Raw genomic sequence first — 22,697 nt, 5'->3', positions numbered from 1 at the left:
CTAAAAGCGCTGTCTTCTGGATGTCATGGATCGTGATGTCTTTCACTCCTAACGTGTTCCTGAACTGCTCATTCATACCTATGGGGATTATTATTATTATTATTTTATTATCATTATTTAAAAGCCCTGTGAGGTTAGGAAGTGTTTTTTATCCCCATTTTATCCCCATCCTCTCTGAGTCAGTCCCCATTGCACAGAAGGGATGAAGAGAGAGCCAGATTTTTCTAGGAATTTAGGCACCTAATAATTCAGATAGACACCTCGTAAGATTTTCAAAAGTGCCTATCTCCCACAGAAATCAAAGAGAGTTAGGGATCAGGTTTTAAAAGATATGTATATGCCTAAAGATGTAGATTGGTGCCTAAATCCCATTTATTTCAATGGGTGTTAGACTCCCTGGCACTTTTGAAAATCCCACTAGGTGTCTAATCATCTTTAAAAATCTGGCCAGAGTTGCTTAACATGCTTAAGCACATGTGAAAATCTCATTAGGCAACTCTCTGCCTCTTTAGACACCTAAATACTGCTGAAAATCTGGCCCTACATGACTTTTAAAAAAAGGATTTATTCTCCTAAAATAGTTGGATGCATTTGAAATTCTTGCCGTAGGTGACTCACCCTGGAAGCTTTTAGTGGAGCAAGGAATTTAATCTTGGTTTTCTTAATCTCAGGGTAGGGTGAGAACCACCAGATTATACTTCCTCTAAACCACCAGTTTATCCTTCCCCTAAGTTTTAAATTGGGCATGTGAAAAGTAGCTGATTTGAAGTCAATGGGAACGCTGTGATTGACTCCAGTGGCTTCAGGGTTGGGTTCTAAGTTAGCCTGAGGCAAAACCCTTTTTGTAATGGGGACAACCTCTTCCCAGCCACCCTCCTCCTCCGTGCCCCCTTCATCTCCTCGTTCCTCAGGCTGTAGATGTTGGGGTTCATCATGGGGGTGACCACGGTATAGAAGAGGGACAGCAGCTTGTCATTCTCTAGCATGTAGCTGGATTTGGGATGCAGATATATGATCATGCCAGAGCCGTAGAAGAGTGTCACCATCACAAGATGTGAGGAGCAGGTGGAGAAGGCTCTGTGCCTGCTCCTTGGTGAGGACATTCTCAGGACCGTGGCAATGATGCGGGCATAGGAGGTGAGGATGAGCATGAACGGGGTGGTGAGGAAGACCACGGTGACTGTGATGTTGGACATTTCGTTGCAGGATGTGTCGGCACAAACCAGCCAGAGCACCGACACCACATCGCAGAAGAAATGGTCGATTTTGTTGGGGCCACAGAATGGGGAGGTGAAGACCAAGGTGGTTTGGACAAATGAGACAGGTTGTGCCTCTAGCTAGTGGTCGGGTCATGGATAACTAGATTTATGTCTGTTGCCTTCTTACTATCTACGATGTCACAATTAACATTCTGTGGCCCCCATGAAATTGACCATTTCTTTTGTGATTTTAGTCCAATAATAAAACTATTCTGCAGTGACACCCACATCCTGGAAGGTGCAGCTGTCATACATTCCTCCATATTCACATTTCCTCCATTTCTATTGACGCTGACATCCTATATATGTATCATCTCCACCATCCTGAGTATCCCTTCCACCATCGGGAGGCAAAAGACCTTTTCCACCTGCTCCTCTCATCTCATTGTGGTGACAATTTGCTATGGGACTCTAATCATTGTGTATTTGGTATCAGACTCTGATGCACTGAGGGACCTGAGCAAAGTGTTCTCTGTCTTCTATGGAGTCCTGACCCCGTTGGTCAACCTCCTCATATGCAGCCTGAGAAACAAGGAGGTGAAGGAAGCCTTGAGAAAAGCTGTCCTAGATTTTTTGTCTTTTAAATGAATAGAGAGATTTTAGGCTTATATATATGTATTCATGATTATCAGAATCATGGCTTTCTGAATCCAAGTGTAGAGTCTGGGTGTTGCCTACTGTGGCCATCTGACTCGTGTTACAGGAAAACTAGGACACCAAGGAATATCCTTAGACATTCACTGGACCCTCACTCCCACACTAATGTCTGAAGAATACTGTGCATCCTCCCTGAATTTGGATTATTATTCTTTGAGTGGTTGAATTTGCAAGTAAATATTTTAATTAGTTCATTAGAATAAAATAATTAAAATAAGATCCTTAAGAAATTTAGCATTTGTCATATCTAGCTTTGTGCCGAGTGATCTTAAAACTGGAATGAAACATTCTCTTCACATTTTCCTCAATGTAAGAACTCATTTAAAATATGTGTGTAGGTTACATTTGAAGACACTATGTTTTTATGAAGCTAAATTGTTAAAAAGAATTTTGTCAAATCACTAGATTAGGAATACATTTTACACATGGCCAAGTCAGTAGCTCAGGTCACTTTGTGTCGGGACCTTGGTGAAATCAGAGGTAAATCAACCAATCCCCACTCTTCATCTCCTGCTAATTGGAATGTGGCAGTTCTATTACCTGAAATGACTGAATAAGGGAAGGTAACTCTACAGGTGGGCCAAGAGTTCTCACTGATGACTTGGCCCCCATCAGTGTTATTCAGCATTTCATTGCCACAAGCTACCTGTTCCTGTGCTTCATCAGAGACGTGGTGGTTCTCTGCTACACTGTCCCAGGACCCGCCCAAGGGAAGGATTTCTGACTCAGGAAGACACAGTTCCCTCCTCTCTTCTCCCCCCTTGCTCCGTGACAGCTGTGGTTTGCTGCTGGCCAGGTCACTGGGGCTGGAAACTAACATGCTGCCATTCTCTGATCCTTCCCACCCACAGCCTGATAAAATGTGTCCACATCTTTCTTAAAGTGTGGTACCCAAATCTGGACACAATCCTTGTCACCCCTGGGTCATGAGCAGTCAGACCCAGTGGCAGTCGGGAGCCAGGTACTCGAGGGTCAGAATCCGGGACAGGCCCGAGTGCAAACCAGGAGACAGGCTGGGTCAGAAGCTGGAGTCTGTGATCTCTCAGGAGCAGGTCTGAAGAAAGATCAGTGGGCAGTCTGTGGAGGCTTCAGCAACCCAGAACCCTCGTGGTCCCAAGTTCTAGTGCTGCAGGTTACTCCATCTAACTCCTCACCAGTGCTGAGAAGAGCTGAAAAATTATATGCCAGGTCTTGCATATGATACCCTTATTAATACACTTGTGACAAAGTGGGAATGTTTGTAATATGCAAAAAGAAAAGGAGTACTTGTGGCACCTTAGAGACTAACCAGTTTATTTGAGCATGAGCTTTCGTGAGCTACAGCTCACTTCATCGGATGCATAGCATATCGTGGATGCTATGCATCCGATGAAGTGAGCTGTAGCTCACGAAAGCTCATGCTCAAATAAACTGGTTAGTCTCTAAGGTGCCACAAGTACTCCTTTTCTTTTTACAAATACAGACTAACACGGCTGTTACTCTGAAATTTGTAATATGCATGTCTTATGCATGTCTCAGTTTCCCCTGTAAGCTTAATGACTACCCAGTTGGGGGGAAAAGGGTTAAATTTGCTCTCCAGGCAACCTAAGAGACATAGATGTGTGTGTCACTCACTGTCTGTGTGGAATGAAGAGTCATTAAGGAACTTGTTGAAACTGACACAGATCAGCAAGGGGGTCAGAGAGACAATAGAAGTTCCAGAGACTCATGGAATTCTAAAGCTGTTCTTGCAACCTCTTTCAGTTTGGTGTCACCTGCAAATTTTATAACCAGAAATGTATAAGGCAGATGTGTATGGGGGTAGATAGATACCTTCTCTCTCTCTGAAATGTATTGAATCCAGAATCACCTGTAACAAAAACTCAGGCCTCTGCACTTCACCTGAAGGAATAACATTCTTTGCATGCCAATTTGTGGCAGGCTGCTGTCTTTGTTTTGTCCAGACGCTAGAGGGAGACAGAATCTTGCCCATATATATGGTGATCTTTACACTAGGTTACCACACCCACTAAAGTGCTAAGGTCTTACTGATCCACCAAAGAAGAGAGACCAGAGCCAGCATAGTTGCAGCGTGCAAGGCAATTCCAGCATCACTCTGGGGAGATGTGTCTAGAGATGAGTGATGTCACTCTTGTGCTATAAATCTAGTTGCATTAGGTGGGGGGTATGGGTGAGGACAGGGGTCAAAATTCAATTGCCTGTGAATCTTTGATCCTCAATGTGAGTAGCCCCATTAACGTCACAGGAAGCTTGCCTGAATAAGATTTCAGTCACTCACTTTTTGGCATTAACTTTGAAAGGATTTTGGGGTTGCCCTATGTGGCTGTCGCGGAGAACACATATTGGAGAGGCTGTTTCCAGGCTATGGCAGAATGGAGGCAGAGTAATGAATGGCTGGTAAAGAGGAGCAATCACTATTATTGAGTGTAATACATGGGAAAGGACAGGGGGTGCTGAAGAAACAGAACAGTTCCACCCAGATCCCACCCAAGGGCCATGTTCTTCCTGAATCCCACAGTGTATACAAGAGGTTTGAACTATTCATGTATTGTGGAGGGAGGATCGCACCCCAGGAAGGGCTGGGAGATGAAGGCAGAAAAAAGATATACAACATTTAGGAGGAGGAAGAGAGGAAAAAATCTCCCTTTTCTCCATCCTGCGGAAAGACAAGGGAGATCCTGAAATGCTGAACGAAAGAAGTAATAAGAAAGAGGCAATGATGGTCCAGCTCCATCAAAGATATTGGAGATACAGCAGGACTGAATCTGCTTCCTAGCATGAAATGAGGGTGATGGAGGGTCACCAATAACCCTGATGCTCCAGGCTGGCAATGGCTACGGAATGATGATCATATTGCACCTCTCTGATGCTTTGTCTGATGACCAGTAGCCCCCTCCTCACCTCTTCAGTCTCCTCGGATTGAAGCTCTCTGTTCTAAAACCCATCCCTGTATCAGATGGAGAAGAAAACCTTGTGTTGTTATGGAAGGCTGACCTCTTTGTCAGTTGTTACTAAGGATGGCATCCGGTTGCTGGGCAACATCACAGCAGATGCTTTTTGGGAATAATTCCCACGTGGTCACCAGACTATATATGGAGGTCATTGCAACACAGCACATGGGGAATGGTGCTGTGAAAGTGATAATCTGTGTCTGTGCAGGTGCATTGGGCATGAATTTATAGAGAGACATTAAAAATTGAAGAAGACGATGCCTCTCTTTTGGTGTCATTCTTCTCTCATCTATCCCAGTTTTATAGCAGTGCATCTCTATTGACTTCAGTGCAGTTATTCCTGATTTATACTAGGGTAAGTGAGAGGGGAATTGTTTCCTTATTAACTCCTCAAAAAGCTTAAATCTTCATTTTATTTTTCATGTTAACTGAGTTACAGTAATTCACTTTTAAGTGTGCACATTTCTTTTTATTTATTGATTTATTTATATTTTATTGATTTCACACACACACAAACAAAAGTAATGGGAGAATAAAAAAAAAAGAACAGAAAAGTGTGAGGGTAAAGAAGGGAGGAATCAGAGTAAGGAGGGCAAAGGAGGGCAACATCTTGATCTCCATCCATTAGGGATAAATGAACAGCTTTTAAAAGTTATAGCTAATCTTTTCGAATATGTCTGAGATCCTTCTTCTTCTAAATGTTACCTGCCATTTAGCTGCCATGTCAGCCGGGTTGCTTGTCAAGCTTCTATCCCTGGAGGCAATCCGGTCACTTCTTCTCTACTAGCTGAAAGCCTATGCTGTCACAAGAGTGTAATTTGTAAACTCACATGTGTTAAAAAAAATCCAAATGGCTGAGAATTTAAAAACTGGACAATAACAGACCGTTAATCCCAGTGATAATGGAACCAGGTGATAATCTAAACAGAAAGAGCTGTGAACCATGCTTGTAACCATTTCCATCATTTCATATGGATTCAACAGAAATTCTAGTGTTCAGAGTGATGTTTGGGGTTATTGTGTGTGCTGGTTGAGTTGTGTGGGTGGTTGTGTTCATTTGTGCATTTCTCGTGTTGTACTGGGACATTTGTGTTAATTTGTGCAGATGTGCACTGCAGTGAGGGGCTATGTGTGCTTGGGATTATTGTGTGTGGTAGTTGTTTTATTGTGTTCATGGTTGTGTTGATTTGTCAGCCTTCTCGATGTCATCCGTTATTAGCTCTCCTTTCCTGACAGCTATAGGACCCCCACTTTTCTTCATCTTTCTCTTGCTCCTAATGTACTTACAATTCCTTTTCTTATTTATGACCCTTGCTGGGTGTAACTCATTTTGTGCCTTAGCCTTTCTGATTTTGTCCCTACGTACTTGCGGTATTCTTTTGTATTCATCCTTAGCTATTGGTCTATGCTGCCACCTTTTACAGGATCCCTTTGGTTTTTCAGGCTTCGTATGCTTTAGAGTGACACACAGAGTCACTCTCCTGGAATCTTACTATACAGATTTTACGTTCAACTGAGTCAGTCATGGCCAATGTTTGGAATTTCAACCTGTCTGCCCTATTTTTGCCATTGAAAATCTCCCTTTATGTCAATTAGGTGAATAAGTCCCATTGAAACACTTTCAGCATTTCAGAAACCTCACTCCATTCATTCTAGTTTAAGCAAAATTCCAAACTGGGTTAATTTCCTTCTGAGTGGCCCCATTTCTTGCATTTCATGTTCCCACTGTATGTGAGTCATTCTCCTGCACCCACTGGAAAATTATTAGATTCTCATGACTAGGGCATATACACCTGAATGAGAGAGAGAGAGAGAGAGAGAGTGGTGGGTGAGGGCATGTATGGGCTTGGGCATTAATTGTGTGTCAGATTATATCTGTAGTTATGTTGAACAGATCAAGAACATATTTCCACATATGTGACGTCATTCCATCATATTGCCAAATTTCAACCCTATCTGTGCTTTCTGGCAGTAGCAACGAGGTTACAAAAACAGTGAGAGTCAAATAACAAACCATGACAACAGCGCTTTTAGAAGCAAATCTCTGATGGTCATCAGAATCCTTGTGTCTCATAGGTGACTCTAGAAATCAGCAGATCCTGCGAGGGGTGAGTTCTCTTCTTTGGATGACAGAATGTCCCTATGGGTTTGTCTACGGGACAATTTCAAATTTTAGTCACAGCGGAAAGCTAGATGCAACTGTGACATTCTGGTCCTGTTCCCCGCTCTGAACTGACTCTGGACTGTTGTCATTGGCTCCAGCTTCTGAATCCTATGTGCTGCTGAGCCCCCTGATCTAGGTAGTAACTGGTCACTGTTCCTAGCTCTGTGTCTCTCAGCACACTCCCACTGCTTCACCAGGGGTGAGCCATTCAGTGTTGATGGTCCTTAATGGCTTTCTCACTGCTTTCCAGGCATAGCTTCTCCACAACCAGGTACATGTTTCCTGGTACCAAAGAGATGATCTCATCCAGAAAGATGATTACAGTAGAAATAACATTCATAAAACCAAATGGAATTAACAACTGGAAAAACATATATTCCCCCAACTGTCACAGCAGCCTTAGCCAAGGAAGTATTGGCAGACCTCCTTAATGTAGTTATCCCTCCTATGCTCGTTAGCCCGCTGTCTCAGGGCCAGATGTTCAAAGGTACTGAGGGTCCTATCTGCAGATTTAGGTGCATGGATAGTTTTGGGCACTTTTGAAAATGTTATCCATCAATTTTTATTGTTGTGTGGCTCTCAGAAATAATGGTGCATATCCTTGAAGATAAACGAACAAACTATCTGATTCTGTTTAGGAGAGATTTGAGAGATATATCCCTGCAGAATGAAGGGAAAAAGGGAAATGTCTAGAAATGTTCAGGGTTGTTAAAAGAACAATTGATGCCATTTCTGCAGAACTTGAGATGGAAATATAAACATATGCTGTGACTGTGAGGCATGGTTAGGTTCTCTTCCTATTCTGTATTGAAAGTTATGCATGGTCGCATAGCAGTTTTATAGCATTTCAGTTATACAGCACTCATGAACAGAGATATTAAAGAACTTTGTCAAGTGTCTGAAGTAGCATCTCTATTTTACACAAGAGCAACGGAGCATATGCTGAGCATATGCTCAAATCACATTAAGAAAACGGTAAGTGGTATTGTCATCAACGATTTCACAGAGGAGGGAACAGAGGCACAGAGAGAGGAAAGGACAAGCTCAAGGTCTGGGAGTGGATGAGCCAGGAATAAAACCCAAGTTTCTGGAATTGAATTCTAGTGTCCACTCCACTGGAATCTGCTGGACTCTGAAGTGTAAGTATGGCTAAACTAGGTATGAGCCCAACATACCAAATTAGGTCTGAGCCTTTGGCTGGGATTTTCATAGGAGGCCAGGAAAGTGGCATTTAATTTTCTTAGTCTTCACTGATAATCTCAGACATTGTGGCTAAAGTAATATACAAGTATGGTCAGGAGTTCTGCAGCTGAGATGTGTTCAACCATAGAGATACCAGACAATAGGAACGTTTTCAAGGTGATTACACTTAGGCCCTTAGGAAAATTTTTCCCAAAATGCCATCACCATCTGGTGTCTTCACTCACCCGTTGGGATGGAACCAGCAGGGAGAAGTCAGAATTGAAATGCTTACTGTTTTGAAATAGAAGTTACGCTATAAATTGCAGAATTTCTTTTATTTCCCCTAGATGAAACCAACAATGAACAAATGCCAGGGAAATCACACGACCATCACAGAATTCATCCTCCTGGGATTTGGGACTTTCCCTCAACTGCAGATTCTTCTCTTCCTGCTGTTTCTAGTGATCTGCATTGTGACTCTGGCCGGAAACATCCTCATAATTGCACTAGTTGTGGCTGATCAGCACCTTCACACCCCCATGTATTTCTTCTTGGGGAGCTTGTCCTGCTTGGAGACCTGCTACACCTTGACCATCCTGCCCAGGATGTTGGCCAGTCTCCTGACTGGGGACAGAACCATTTCTGTTGGTGGCTGCCTGACACAATTATATTTCTTTGGTTCTCTGGCAGCCACTGAATGTTCTCTCTTATCTGTGATGTCCTATGATCGTTATTTAGCGATATGCAAACCTCTGCATTATGCATCCCTTATGAATAGCAGGTTCTGTATCAAGTTGGTGGTCGGGTCATGGATAGGTGGATTTATATGTATGGCCGTCTGTATGTCTATGACCTCACAGATAACATTCTGTGGCCCCAATGAAATTGACCATTTCTTTTGTGATTTAAGCCCAGTAATAAAACTGTCCTGCAGTGATACCCACACAGTGGAAGTTACTGCTTTCATAAATTCCTCCATTTTTACATTGCCTCCATTTCTGTTGATCCTGGCATCCTATGTTTGTATCATCTCCACCATCCTGAGAATTCCTTCCACCACTGGGAGGAAAAAGGTCTTTTCCACCTGCTCCTCTCACCTCATTGTGGTGACAATTTTCTACGGGACTCTAGACATTGTGTATTTGGTGTCAGACTCTGATGCACTAAGGCACCTGAACAAAGTGTTCTCTGTCTTCTATGGAGTCCTGACTCCATTGGTCAACCCCCTGATATACAGCCTGAGAAACAAGGAGGTGAAGGAAGCCTTCAGAAAAGCTGTCTGTAATTTTTTTTCTTTCCCAAGAATACAGATATTTTAAACCTATATATATAGGTAGGGAGGAAAATTAGAACACCAAGCCAAAGCCTTAAATATACACTGCACCCCTGCTCTGAAGAATACTGTGTATCCTTCCTGATCTTGGCTTACTTATTCTTGGAGTTTGAATGACTTTGCAAGCAAATACCTTAATTAGTTCATGAGAATATAATAATTAAGACAGTGGTCTGCTTGAAACTGAGCTTTTGCCATCTCCTTGCTTTCTCCCAAGCGATCTTAAAACTGGAATTAACATACTCTTCACACTTTCCACAGTGTTCATCCTCATTTCAAATAAGTTTGTAGGCTACATTTGAAGATATTAGGTTTTAATGAAGCTAAATTGTTAAGAAAAGTTGTGTCTAATCATTAGATTCAGAATAAGTTTTCCTCATGGCCAAGTCAGTAGATCAGGTCCCTCTAAAGTTGGGCCATGGTGACATCAGAGGTAACTCAACCAATCCTCACTCTTTCTCTGCTGATAATTTGCATACTACAGTTCTATTAGGTGAAATGACTCCGAGGTAAGGTAACTCTACAGGTGGGCCAAGACTTCTCATTGATGACTTGGCCCCCAATGGTGTTATTCAAGGCTCCATGGCTACAAGCAGCCTGTTCCTATGCTTCGTCAGAGAGGTGGTGGTTCTCTGCTATACTATCCCAGGACCAGCCATGTGAAGGATTTCTGACTCAGGAAGATGCAGTTTCTTCCTCTCTGCTTCCCCACTCTTGCTCCCTGGCAGCAGAAATTTGCTTCTGGACAGGTCATTGGGGCTGGAAACAAAAAATCTACCATTCCTGGATCCTTTCCACCCACTGCCTGCCAAAACTGTCCACTTCTTTCTTTAAGTGTGGTGCCCAAATGTACACAATATTCAATCTGCATGGTCACCAGTGCCGTGTAGAGCAGAACAATTACTTCTCATGTGTTGCATATAATACTCCTGTTAGTATGCCTGTGATGAAGTGGGATTTTTTGTAATATTTTATGAGCTCTATGTGTGCCTCAGTTTCCCCTATAAGATTCATGACTACCCAGTCATGGAAAAAGGGTTAAGTTTGCTCTCACAGCAGCCTAAGAAACATAGGTGTGTGTGTCACTCCCTGTCTGGGTGGAATGAAGAGTCATTAAGGAACTGGTTGAAACTGACCCAGATCAACAAGGGGGTCAGAGAGACAATACGAGCTCCAATGACTCATGGAATTCTAAAGCATTCCTCCCAAGTACTTGCAAACCCTTTCCAGTGTCATATTTGATATTTTATTTTATATTTTATAAACAAAAACGTATAAGACTGATGTGTATGGGGATATGTAGAATCTATCTATCTATCTACAAAACGTATTGAGTCCTGAATCACCGGTAACAAAAAAGGTCAGGTCTCTAACACTTGATCTAAAGGAATAACATTCTTTGCATGTCAATTCATGGCAGGCTGCTCTATTTGTTTTGTCCAGAGACAGAATCTTGTGCACATAAATGGTGCATATTTGTACTAGGTTACCACATTTTCCCCTATAGGATTCATGACTACCCATTCAGGGGGAAAGGGTTAAGTTTGCTCTCAGGTCAGCCTAAAAACATAGATGTTTGTGTCACCTCCCTGTCTGAGTGCAATGAAGGGTCAGTAAGGAGCTGGTTAAAAAGTACCCAGATCAATAAGATGGCCAGAGTGACAATGCCAGCGCCAATGACTCATACAATTCTAAACCTGTTCTCCCAAGTGCTTGCAACCCCTCTCAGTTTGGTGTCATCTGCAAATATTTTAACACTTAGCATATAAGATAGATATGTATAGGATAAATTGTTTGGTAGCTAGCTAGCTAGCTAGTTCTAAGATATTAAATCCAGAATCATTTGTAACAAAATCTGAGGACTCTGCCACTTGACTTAAAGGAATAACATCTTTGCATGTCAATTAATGGCAGGCTGCTATACTTGCTTTGTCCAGACACTAGAGGGAGACAGGATCTTCTGCACATAGATGGTGTATATTTACACTAGGATACCACAGTCACTGAACTGCTGAGGTCTTACTGATCCATCAAAGAGTAGAGATGGCAGCCAGCATGGTTGCAGCATGCATGACATTTCCAACTGCACTTAGCTATGGGATAAGTTTCTAGAGCTGAGTGATGTCACTCCATGCTATAAATCTATTTACATTAGGTGTGGGGATTTGGGTCAGGACAGGGGTTAAATTCAATTGTTTGTTAATCACTGGGCATCATCATGACCCATGTCAGTAGCCCCATTAACGTCACTGGAATCTTGTCTCAGTAAGAATTCAGTAAGTCCCTCAATGTTTGGTATTTACTTTTTCAAGGATTTGGAGTTGCCATACATGGCTGTCATGGAGAGCCTCATTCCAGACCATGGCAGAATTGAGGCAGAGTAATGACTGGCTGTTAAAGAGAACCAATCCCTATTATCGAGTGTGATATATGGGAATGGACAGGGGGCATGGAGGAAACAGCCCAGCTCCACCGAGATACCGCCCAGGGACCATGTTCTTCCTGTCTGCCACAGTGTACAAAGTGGTTTGAACTATTCATGCATTGTGGTGGGAAAATTGCACCCAAAAAGGGGCTGGGAGATGACAGCAGAAAGAAGATACTCAGCATTCAAAGGGAGGAAGATAGAGAGGAAACAAGCGTCCTTCCCTCCAGGATGTAAGAAGATTGAGGGAGATCCTGAAATGATGAAGAAGAGAAGTAATAGGTGAGAGGTGATGATGGTCTAACTCCATAATAGAGTTAAGTTAAGTTCAGAAGGGACCATCGTGATTATCTAGTCTGACCTCCTGCACATCGCAGGCCACAGAACCTCCTTTAATAGACCCATAATCTCTGACTGAGTTACTGACATCCTCAAATCTTGATTTAAAGACTTCAAGTGGCCTGATTCTCTTTACAATCCCACCAGTGTAAATTAGGAATTATTTGATTATAAATAGGTGTTACAAAGTGGGGAATCAGGGCCACTAACTCAGTGAGGAATTAACCATGTTAACATTAACTGATGGCAAAATTCCCTAGAGTGATGGATAGATTGTATGAGCCCAGATCCTCTGCTGTTGTGAACTGGAGTAGATCCATTAAAGAACTACCCTACAATCTGGAGATCTGACGCCTGAGACTTCCATCAGTGTTGTATGGATGCCCCAGCAGTGCAAGCCTGATCAATATCTATCAATATCTATCTGACTATGTGGTTTTTACTTCACTATCAAATCTCATCACAATGGTGATGACTAAAGCTTTTCCTGGTGATGCCTTTTTTTTGTGTTGGAAAAATGTAAAGTAACATAAATAGGTCCATCATTGCTCTCTCTGTCCCAATGACTGTTCCATTGTGGATAAATATTTAAATAGTCCTTGGGCCAAAGAGAGAGAGACTGAGAGTCTGAATGATTTTGTAGTCCAGGAAGGTGGAAGACCTCAGGTCCAGTTCCCCTGCTCCAATGACTCTTTCATTATTTATCCACAGTTGAAGAGCTTCAACAGTAGAGACTGAGGCTGGGACACCCCATTCAAATGCTTTTTTCCACCTCTGGCAGAGACGGGGGAATTGAAGCTGCATCTCTGACTATCTTGGCTAATAGTCATTTATGGACCTATCCTCCATGAGCTTATCTAATTCTTTTTAAACCCAGTTATAGTTTTGACCTTCACAACATCCCCTGGCACTGAGTTCCACAGGTTGACTGTGCGTTAAGTGGAGAAGTACTTCCTCTTGTTTCTTTTAAACCTGTTGCCTATTACTTTCATCAGGTTACCCCTGATTTTTGCTCTATGTGAATGGACATAACACTTCTCTATTCAGTTTCTCCATTCCAGTCACTATTTTATAGACCTCTATCATATCCCCCCTTAGTAATCTCTTTTCCAAGCTGAACAGTCCCAGTCTTTTTAATTGTTCCTCATATGGAAGCTGTTCCACATCCCTAATCATTTCTGTTGCCCTTCTCTGTACCTTTTCTATGTCCTCATTCTCCTTTATGGACTGGACTTCCCAGCTGGACTATATCTCCCATGATCCACCATGCCAAGGGAGTTCCAAGATACACTAGCTCCCCTCACCAAGAGGCGAGACCATGGTGCATCATATGAGATGTAGTCTGACCAATAAGCTCAGTCTGTAGAGATGAATGAGAGCATGAGGCATCTGAACTACAATTCCCAGGAGGATCCAGGGTAGCATTTCTGAATTGAAATATCTCAGTTTTCTATTTTACATTGAAAAGTCAAAATTTTCCACAGGGGGGAAAAATCCAACCAGCTCTAACCCCCACCAATGGGAACACCTCTCTAGATGAAAGGGTAGTTGAATTTCTATAGTCCATGCACCATTTCTCCTCCCAGTTCTCTTCTCCATTGGTATGATGAGTTTCATACCCTTAGCTTTGAAAACTATAAGGGCCTGTGATACAGCAGGTCCAGAGGGCAGCAGAAGAGTGATCGATGGGAGATATGTAAGCCCCAGGATGGTCAGATCCTTGTTCTCTGTAGATGGAGGAGAGGTTAGTACAGGTTAATTAGAGCACCTGGAACCAATTAAGGCCCTGCCAGACACCTGATAAAAACCCCTGCTTTAGTCAAACAGAGGGAGGAGTTTGGAGGAGCACTGTTGTGGGCCAGAAGACCAGAACACTAGGTAAAGGGAAACCCTGCTCACGCAGAGCAGAGGGACTCCCCAGACCCAAGAGGTTGGGAGAAACCCTATCCAAGTGGAGAGAGGGCGGGAAGCCCAAGAAACTGAAGGGGCGAAGAGGGAAGTAGCCCAGGGGAAGGAATCACAGTTTCAAGCACTTTGCCGCTATTCTTAGGACCCCTGGGCTGGTACCCAGAGTAGAGGGTGGGGCTCAGGTCCCTCCCCCTTCTCTGGGACACTAGCGAGGCAGTTGATGCCCAAGAACAGAGTGAGAGATAATGCCCTGACTCCCCCCCGCCCCCCCGCATAAGAAGAAAAAGCATGGGACCCACCACAACAGTGCTGGCAATTTGCTACAGGGCCTGTCATAAATATAAAGGGAAGAGTAACCACCTTTCTATATACAGTGCTATAAAATTCCTCTTGGCCAGAGGCAAGGTCCTTTTACCTGTAAAGGGTTAAGAAGCTCGGGTAACCTGGCTGGCACCTGACCCAAAATGACCAAGGAGGGTACAAGATATTTTCAAATCTGGATGCGGTGGGAAAGTTTTCTGTCTGTCTGTGATACCTTTGCCGGGAACAGATCAAGGATGCAAGCTCTCCAACTCCTGTAAAGATAGTAAGTAATCTAGCTAGAAAATGCTTTAGGTTTTCTTTGTTTTTTGGCTTGTCAATTCGCTGTACTGGAGGAAATGTGTATTCATGTATTTGTGTCTTTTTGTAACTTAAGGTTTTGCCTAGAGGGACTCCGTGTTTTGAATCTGACTGCCTGTAAGATTATCTTCCATTCTGATCTTACAGAGCTGTTCTCTTATCTTTTTTTGTTCTTCTAATAAAGTTCTGATTTTTAAGAATCTGACTGGGTTTTTTGGGTCTCAAAAATCCAAGGGGTTTGTGCTCATCTTGTTTATTCTCAAGCCTCCCCAGGAAATGGGGTGTAAGGGCTTGGGGGGATATTTTGGGGAAATAGGAACTCCAAGTGGTCCTTTCCCGGATTGTTTGTTAAATCACTTGGTGGTGGCAGCATTTTACCTAATCCAAGGACAAAGACTTTGTGCCTTGGGGAAGTTTTAACCTAAGCTGGTAGAAATAAATTTAGGGGGTCTTTCATGCAGGTCCCCACATCTGTACCCTAGAGTTCAGAGTGAGGAAGGAACCTTGACAGGGCCATATCCTGTTCTGCAATTTAAATGCAGAGTAACTATATTGTCCTCATGGCTATTTACTCCTGAGTGACCCCAGTGATAAGAATCTGGTGGTCCCAAATGCAACGGACACTTAGAAGGTCAGACTAGATCATGATGGCCCCTTCTGGCCTTGAATTCTGCAAATCTATGAATCTTTGAATCAGTCAGTTTAAGCTACTGCAGGAAGGCTTACAAGAAACCATGGCCCAGAGTTTTCTCTGCTATAACGCCCCAGAAGTTGATGGAGTCACACCCAGGAGGAAGTTAGCTCCTACATCTATTGTTGTGCCTTGCTGTGAACATACAATAGTATACAGGGTGGGGAAGTGTCTGCTGTAAGCATACATCTCATTATGGGACCCCAGAGACATTTTCCCCAAGGCCCTTTGAAGGCTATATGGCAACAGTTATCTCCACGGGTGTACTTCATTCACTCCATGCAGGTGGATTATGGAGGAGAATAGGCACCCTTGTTTGCATGTATGTAGCATGGTTTGTGCAGTTAAATTACTTCTGTTGGGGTTTGTTTCCTCATATATTGGTCCACAGCATTATTTCAGCCTTGGGATACAAGGGCGTGTCTATGCTACCATTATTTCCTTCTTAGCAAATAGCGTGAAGCCAGAGGAAGAATGAGACTGTCACAAACGGAGAGGAAGACGCCTGTTTTAGCATGGTACGATTCCCTCAGACTTTTGAACGTACAATATCTTCAGCTCCACTGCAATAGATCTAGCTTTATTGTTTTGGCCCAGACAAGACCCCCACCCCCCATAGATAACATACTGCTAGGCATCCCAGAAATGATATCTAGACAGATTAGATAGATGTGCAGGGGAAATTCCGAGACGCTGAACTCCCTCTATTCTGCGTTGCTGAGTCTGAGAGGGTGTGTGATGTTTGTGTCTGTTGAAGTTGGAGTTGCTAAGCAGTAATCAGGATTTGTTACTGAAATAAGATATTGGCCCAGTTTCTGACCTCACTTACACCAAACATGTAAACCCCAAACTCCTCTAGTGACTCCAGGTTTACACCAGTGTTGCTGAGAACAGAAGCCAGCCCTTTAACACTTACAGAGAGGTGTGGCATATGAGAACCTCTGGGAGGCAGGCAATCTCAGATATTTCCTACTCATAGTCTTCATAACTTTTGTTCATTTTCTTACTCTATGCACTACCTTCTTATTATTTTGATTCAGTTATTAGTTCTGCTATTATTATTGGCCCAAGACCTGCCATCCGTACTTACACTTTGGTATCCTTAATTATTACTTAAGAAAGGACTGGGTAAAGAGCAGAGGGTTTGGCAATTTATTTTTGGAAAACTGTGTCATCCCCTTGCAAACTGAAGGACCATAAGATGTAATGAACTCTAGATTCTTTAAATGATTCCTGCTAGAACTAGTTTACCCACCCACAGTAGGGCCATCTACTGATGTTTCAATGTGCTAGGTGAAAGAGTGTCGCAGATAGTTAGATAGATGGATAGCTAGATCTATCTGTCATGTATCTATGAATCCTCCAGGCATTTACCTCACACTCATTTAGTTTTTGAGAACCTTACAAAAAAAATAATAATAAACAGGGAGATTCCTTGTAGTTAGTGGGTTCCACCTAGGAATCACTGAGCATTAGAGATGACTGGAAACTTTCCATCAAAACAATCCTGGATGCGAAACAGAAAATAGTTTAGGTGATTACTCTCAGTTTTCCAGCTGGCTGTATGCAGCAGTTTGAAGAACTGTGTTGAGGAGTAGAATATAGGGAGATATCCAGGGCTTATTCTTATAGAGTATTTCCCGAAGCCCCCCATATCCCCCACCCCCAACATTCTATACAAACTCCAAGGGGTTTGAAAATATTTACCGGAGGTCGGCTCTGGACAGCTCCAGCTGAATTTAAGACCTGGAGATATCTGTATGTATGACTCCTGCTGTTCTCGTTATTGATATTATGCCATTCTCTTTATCCTTCCCTCTGCAGAGAGAAAATATTACTGCCAGGAAATTCATGGCCAGTCAAACCGCCATGAGTGAATTCTTTCTAATGGCGTTCTCTGATGTTCAGGAGCTGCAGCTTTTACACTTTGTGGTGTTTCTGTTTATTTACATTGTATCCTTGTCAGGGAATCTTAACATTATCATGGCAATAACCCTGGACTGCCACCTTCACACCCCCATGTACTTCTTCCTGAGAAATCTATCCTTCTTGGATATTTGCTTCATTTCTGTCATGGCACCCAAGTCCTTCATCAACTCCTTCATGAACAGCTCATCTATTTCTTTCCAGGGATGTGTTGCACAGCTATTTCTATTTATGACAGTTTTCAGAGTAACAGCTGTGTTAGTCTGTATTCACAAAAAGAAAAGGAGTGCTTGTGGCACCTTAGAGACTAACCAATTTATTTGAGCATAAGCTTTCATGAGGTACAGCTCACTTCATCGGATGCATACTGTGGAAAGTGTAGAAGATCTTTTTATACACACAAAGCATGGGGGGAGGTATTTTTTCATGCTTTGTGTGTATAAAAAGATCTTCTACACTTTCCACAGTATGCATCCGATGAATTGAGCTGTAGCTCACGAAAACTTATGCTCAAATAAATTGGTTAGTCTCTAAGGTGCCACAAGTACTCCTTTTCTTATTTCTATTTATGTCATTCTTAGCTACAGAGCTATTCCTCCTCACAATCATGGCTTTTGACCTATATGTTGCCATCTGCAATCCTCTCCACTACACAATGATCATAAACAAGAGGAGGTGTGTTAAGTTAGCCTGCGGGTCATGGGTGGATGGTGGTCTCTATTCTGCTTTGCACACTGCTAACACTTTTTCATCACCCTTCTGTGGGTCCATTATCAACCAGTTCTTCTGTGACATCCAGCCATTGCTGAGGATCTCATGCTCCTGAATCTCACACTGGTGAAATTGCACTGATCGCCTTTGGTGTGTATTTAGCTTCAAGCTGTTTTGATAATGTTGTCATATGTTCAGATCTTCTCAACAATGCATAAAATCCCTTCTGTGGAAGGTCACCGTACAACCATCTCCACTTGCCTACCCCACCTCACTGTCATTGTTTTATTCCTCACCAGTGGCATGTTTTCATACATGGCACCAACCTCTGACTCTGCTCTGGAGCAGCATCTGGTGGCTGCATTTTATTCAGTGGTGCCACCCTTGATTAATCCCATCATCTACAGCCTGAGGAGATAAAAACCGCCCTGAGAAAAGTTATGGGAAGGAAGCTCTTCCCTTTGATTTGTGAAGAATTTTAAATATAAAATCATTCCTGGTAAAGTTTGTGGATGACACAAAAATCTCCTTCTTAAAACTCTTCTCTGCTGTGATGCCAGCAAAAATACCCTGACAATGGTTAGGCAGCTGTGTCACTGGACACACTGTTTTTCATGTTTTTCATTGTCAAGGTTCCTCCCCCACTCTGAACTCTTGGGTACAGATGTGGGGACCTGCATGAAAACCTCCTAAGCTTACTTTTACCAGCTTAGGTTAAAACTTCCCCAAGGTACAAATTAATTTTATCCTTTGTCCTTGGAATATCCACTGCCACCACCAAACTCTAACTGGGTTTACTGGGAAACGTAGTTTGGACACGTTTTCCCCCCCAAAATCCTCCCAACCCTTGCACCCCACTTCCTGAGAAAGGTTTGGTAAAAATCCTCACCAATTTGCATAGGTGACCACAGACCCAAACCCTTGGATCTGAGAACAATGAAAAAGCATTCAGTTTTCTTGCAAGAAGACTTTTAATAGAAATAGAAGTAAATAGAAATAAAGGAATCACCTCTGTAAAATCAGGATGGTAGATACCTTACAGGGTAATTAGATTCAAAACATAGAGAATCCCTCTAGGCAAAACCTTAAGTTACAAAAAAGACACACAGACAGGAATAGTCATTCTATTCAGCACAATTCTTTTCTCAGCCATTTAAAGAAATCATAATCTAACACATACCTAGCTAGATTACTTACTAAAAGTTCTAAGACTCCATTCCTGTTCTATCCCCGGCAAAAGCAGCGTACCGACAGACACAGACCCTTTGTTTCTCTCCCTCCTCCCAGCTTTTGAAAGTATCTTGTCTCCTCATTGGTCATTTTGGTCAGGTGCCAGCGAGGTTACCTTTAGCTTCTTAACCCTTTACAGGTGAGAAGATTTTTCCTCTGGCCAGCAGGGATTTTTAAGGGGTTTACCCTTCCCTTTATATTTATGACATTTATGTTGACCAATTACATTTAATTGTTTCCTTGTACTCCTCATCTGTTTGTCTGTTCCACTTGTTGTCTATAGTTTATTCTTAGATTGTTAGCTGTTTGGGGCAGGGACTGTCCCATTGTTGTGATTGTACAGCACCCAGCACAACAGAGCCATAGTTTCTATATGCTTCCATAACATAAACAAGAACAACAGCAGTAAGGTCATGGGTGACCTTAACGATACTTTTCACCCCTGTCAGGGCCTCAGCTATAATAAAGAAGGTTTTCCAGATGTGGTATAATATTTGCCTCACATCATACAGCATCTTGAGCTCTCCAGACAAAAGCAGGAATATTATCACCCCCTGTTTTCAAGTGAGGAACGTTAAACAGCAACTTTTCCACACTTTGGATGCTAAGCATAGGCACCAAAATATCTGCTGAGAGGCCTAAAGAAACAAAGCCTGATTTTCAAAGTCACCAAGCTCCTCGGCTTCCATTTAGCTAGTCTGAACATTTTGGCTATAAACTTTGTGTCTCTAGCTCCCCACTTCTCTAATGGGAATGCTATATTATCTCTCTGATATTCACTGAGGTTCTGGTTTTTGCAGGAGCCTAGGGGAATTAGGTGCCAATTCCCATTGGAAATCTGAGCACGGGGCATCTAACTCTGCTGGGTTGCTATGGAAATCTCAGTGGGAGTGGTCAATACTGAGGCAGCAGTTGGGATTGTTATGGACTGAGCTCCTGCAGGCATTGGCAAATAGGGAAATCCACATAATAAACTTCACTGTTTGTGCAAAATTCTATAATCATGTGGGCTCATTCTCTTCTCATTCAACTTGGTGCAAATCAGGAGTAACTCAATGGGATGCAGTATGGCTGATTCCCCTCTCACTTGCCCAAATATCAATCAGAAGTAACTCTACTGAAGTCAATGGGCCAAAACTACCTCTCACTTATGCTGGTGTAAATTATGAGTAACACCAGTGAAGTCATCACAGTTACACTGGTGTAAAACTGAAATAAGTGAGAGGATAACCAGACCGCATAGTGTGGGCTAAAATTGATTCTTCCTGACCCTGTAGGCAATTTTCTCACACCATGAGGGTATGTTACCTGGATAACGTGATTATAGAGTCTGATACTCCTCCCACTTACACTACAGTTGCATTGATTCTGTCCACAATAGCACCAATGTAATTCTACTGACTGGAAAGGAAGCCACTCAGATACCACCAATTTTAGATTCATTTCTAGCTACCCTGCTGCTACCTAACATAATATTTCCACACACCCTCATACAGCGGTAGCAAACCATACCTGCCCCTATGATTTTACACTGGTGTAAAGCCACTAAAGTCAAACCCATTACACAGCAAGGTGTTGTATCATGGAGAGTAAACACAGAGCCCAATCTGAATCTGAATGTTTTCATATTCACAAGGCCACATGATGGGGATAGCTATTATGATCCCCATTTTGAAGAAAGGGAAGGTTAAACAGCAAATCATTCTGATTTCTCATTTCTAGAACCCCATGGAGGTGTGAATGACAGCCTCAGATGGAAACAAAGAGAGAGATTTCTGTGCTAAATCATAAAATAATAATAATAATAATAAATAATAAAACTCATTATGACAAACAAGCCCATGTTAATTGATATTGCCACACCAGCAGAGAGAAACATGAATCAGAGGTTGCTTGGCCCTGCTGCCCTTATTCAGACATGTAGCTCTTCCTCACATCAGGAGACCCATTGTATTTAATAGAACTGCTCTAATGGGTAAGGGCTGCCAGCACAAGCAGTGATTCACAGCATCACCCCATCAGATGAGCTCCCCTTATCTTGATTTTATTGCAAAATACAATAATTACATACAAAATAGTTTGCTATTTGTCATGAAATTCATAATTTCACTAACAGCTTTTCTCAAGGCCTCCTTGACCTCTTTGTTTCTCAGGCTGTAGATGAGGGGATTGACCAGGGGAGTCAGGGCAGTGTAGAAGAGAGAGAACACTTTGTGCAGGTCTCTCAATGAGTTGGTGTCTGGTAGCAGATAGACAATGATTAGTGTCCCATAGTAGAGTGTAACCACAATGAGGTGAGAGGAGCAGGTGGAAAATGCCTTTTGCCTCCCAGTTGTGGAAGGAATTCTCTGGATGGTGGCAATGACACACATGTAGGATGCCAGGGTTAATACAAAGGGAGGCAGTGTTAATATGGAGGAGAACAGGAAGGTCACAAGAGCCATCAGGCTGGTGTCATTGCAGGACAGTTTTACTAATGGGGTGTAATCACAAAATAAATGGTCAATTTCATTGGGGCCACAAAAATCATTTGTGATATCCAACATGCAGTGATGGTGCAAGCCACAAAACCATTTACCCAAGACCCAGCTGCCAACCAGAAGCGGAGCCTGCCATTCATAAGGGCTGCATAATGCAATGGTTTGCATATCTCTAAATACCGATCATAAAACATCACTGATAAGAGACAACATTCCACAGCTACCAGAGAACCAAAGAAATCAAGTTGCGCAACACAGCCACTGACAGAAATGGTTCTGTCCCCAGTCACGAGACTGGCCAGCATCCTGGGCAGGAGGGTGGAGGCGTAGCAGGTTTCCAAGCAGGACAAGTTCCCCAGGAAGAAGTACCTGAAGGTGTGAAGGTGCTGATCAGCCACAACTAGTGCAACGACGAGGATGTTCCCGGCCGTGGTCACAATGTAGATCACTAGAAACAGTAGGAAGAGAAGAACCTGCAGTTGAGGGAGATTCCCGAATCCTAGGAGGATGAATTTTGTGATGGAAGTTTGATTTCCCCAATCTGTATCTGCCATGGGCCCTATCAAGAAATGTAATTAAATAAATAACCTGTGAAATATGACATTAAAAAAGATAATTTGGGGTTATGTGGTGTCATTGTAATTTTGTTGATGTTTAAATGTAGTTGTGGATGAGCTTTGCAGGATCTCTGCTTTTCTAGGCATCTTTTTCCTGCCAATACCATGTTTATAGATACTGTAACCCCACACCTCCAGCTGGGCTGGTACCTCAATTATCCCCCATTATATAGTGTAATCTAGTGCCATGGGTGAAATCTGGG

General features: G+C 42.7%; 2 protein-coding genes across 2 annotated transcripts; one reads left to right on the top strand and one right to left on the bottom strand.

The window, feature by feature from the left end:
- Window positions 1-815: 815 nt before the first annotated feature.
- Window positions 816-22,431, bottom strand: LOC114020185 (olfactory receptor 10A7-like). The gene is made up of 2 exons (XM_037914485.1): window positions 21,976-22,431; window positions 816-1,337 (listed from the first exon to the last, which is right to left on the bottom strand). Exons 1-2 carry the CDS (start codon window positions 22,429-22,431, stop codon window positions 816-818), a joined length of 978 nt encoding a protein of 325 aa, XP_037770413.1.
- Window positions 8,561-9,546, top strand: LOC119567636 (olfactory receptor 6N1-like). Its single transcript, XM_037914373.2, is given in 2 exon segments — window positions 8,561-9,509; window positions 9,512-9,546. Coding segments are annotated over 2 exon segments (984 nt in total).
- Window positions 22,432-22,697: the final 266 nt, after the last annotated feature.

This window comes from Chelonia mydas, chromosome 14, assembly GCF_015237465.2.
Source record: "Chelonia mydas isolate rCheMyd1 chromosome 14, rCheMyd1.pri.v2, whole genome shotgun sequence".
Lineage (NCBI taxonomy): Eukaryota > Metazoa > Chordata > Testudines > Cheloniidae > Chelonia > Chelonia mydas.
This window is presented reverse-complemented; position numbering and strand designations above follow the sequence as displayed.

Coding starts and splice junctions, on each gene's coding strand:
- LOC114020185 (XM_037914485.1), bottom strand. CDS start 22,431: ATGGCAGATACAGATTGGGGAAATCAAACTTCCATCACAAAATTCATC. Junction 1,338..21,975: donor GGTTGGCAGCTGGGTCTTGG/GTAAATGGTTTT, acceptor CCCGACCACTAG/CTAGAGGCACAACCTGTCTC.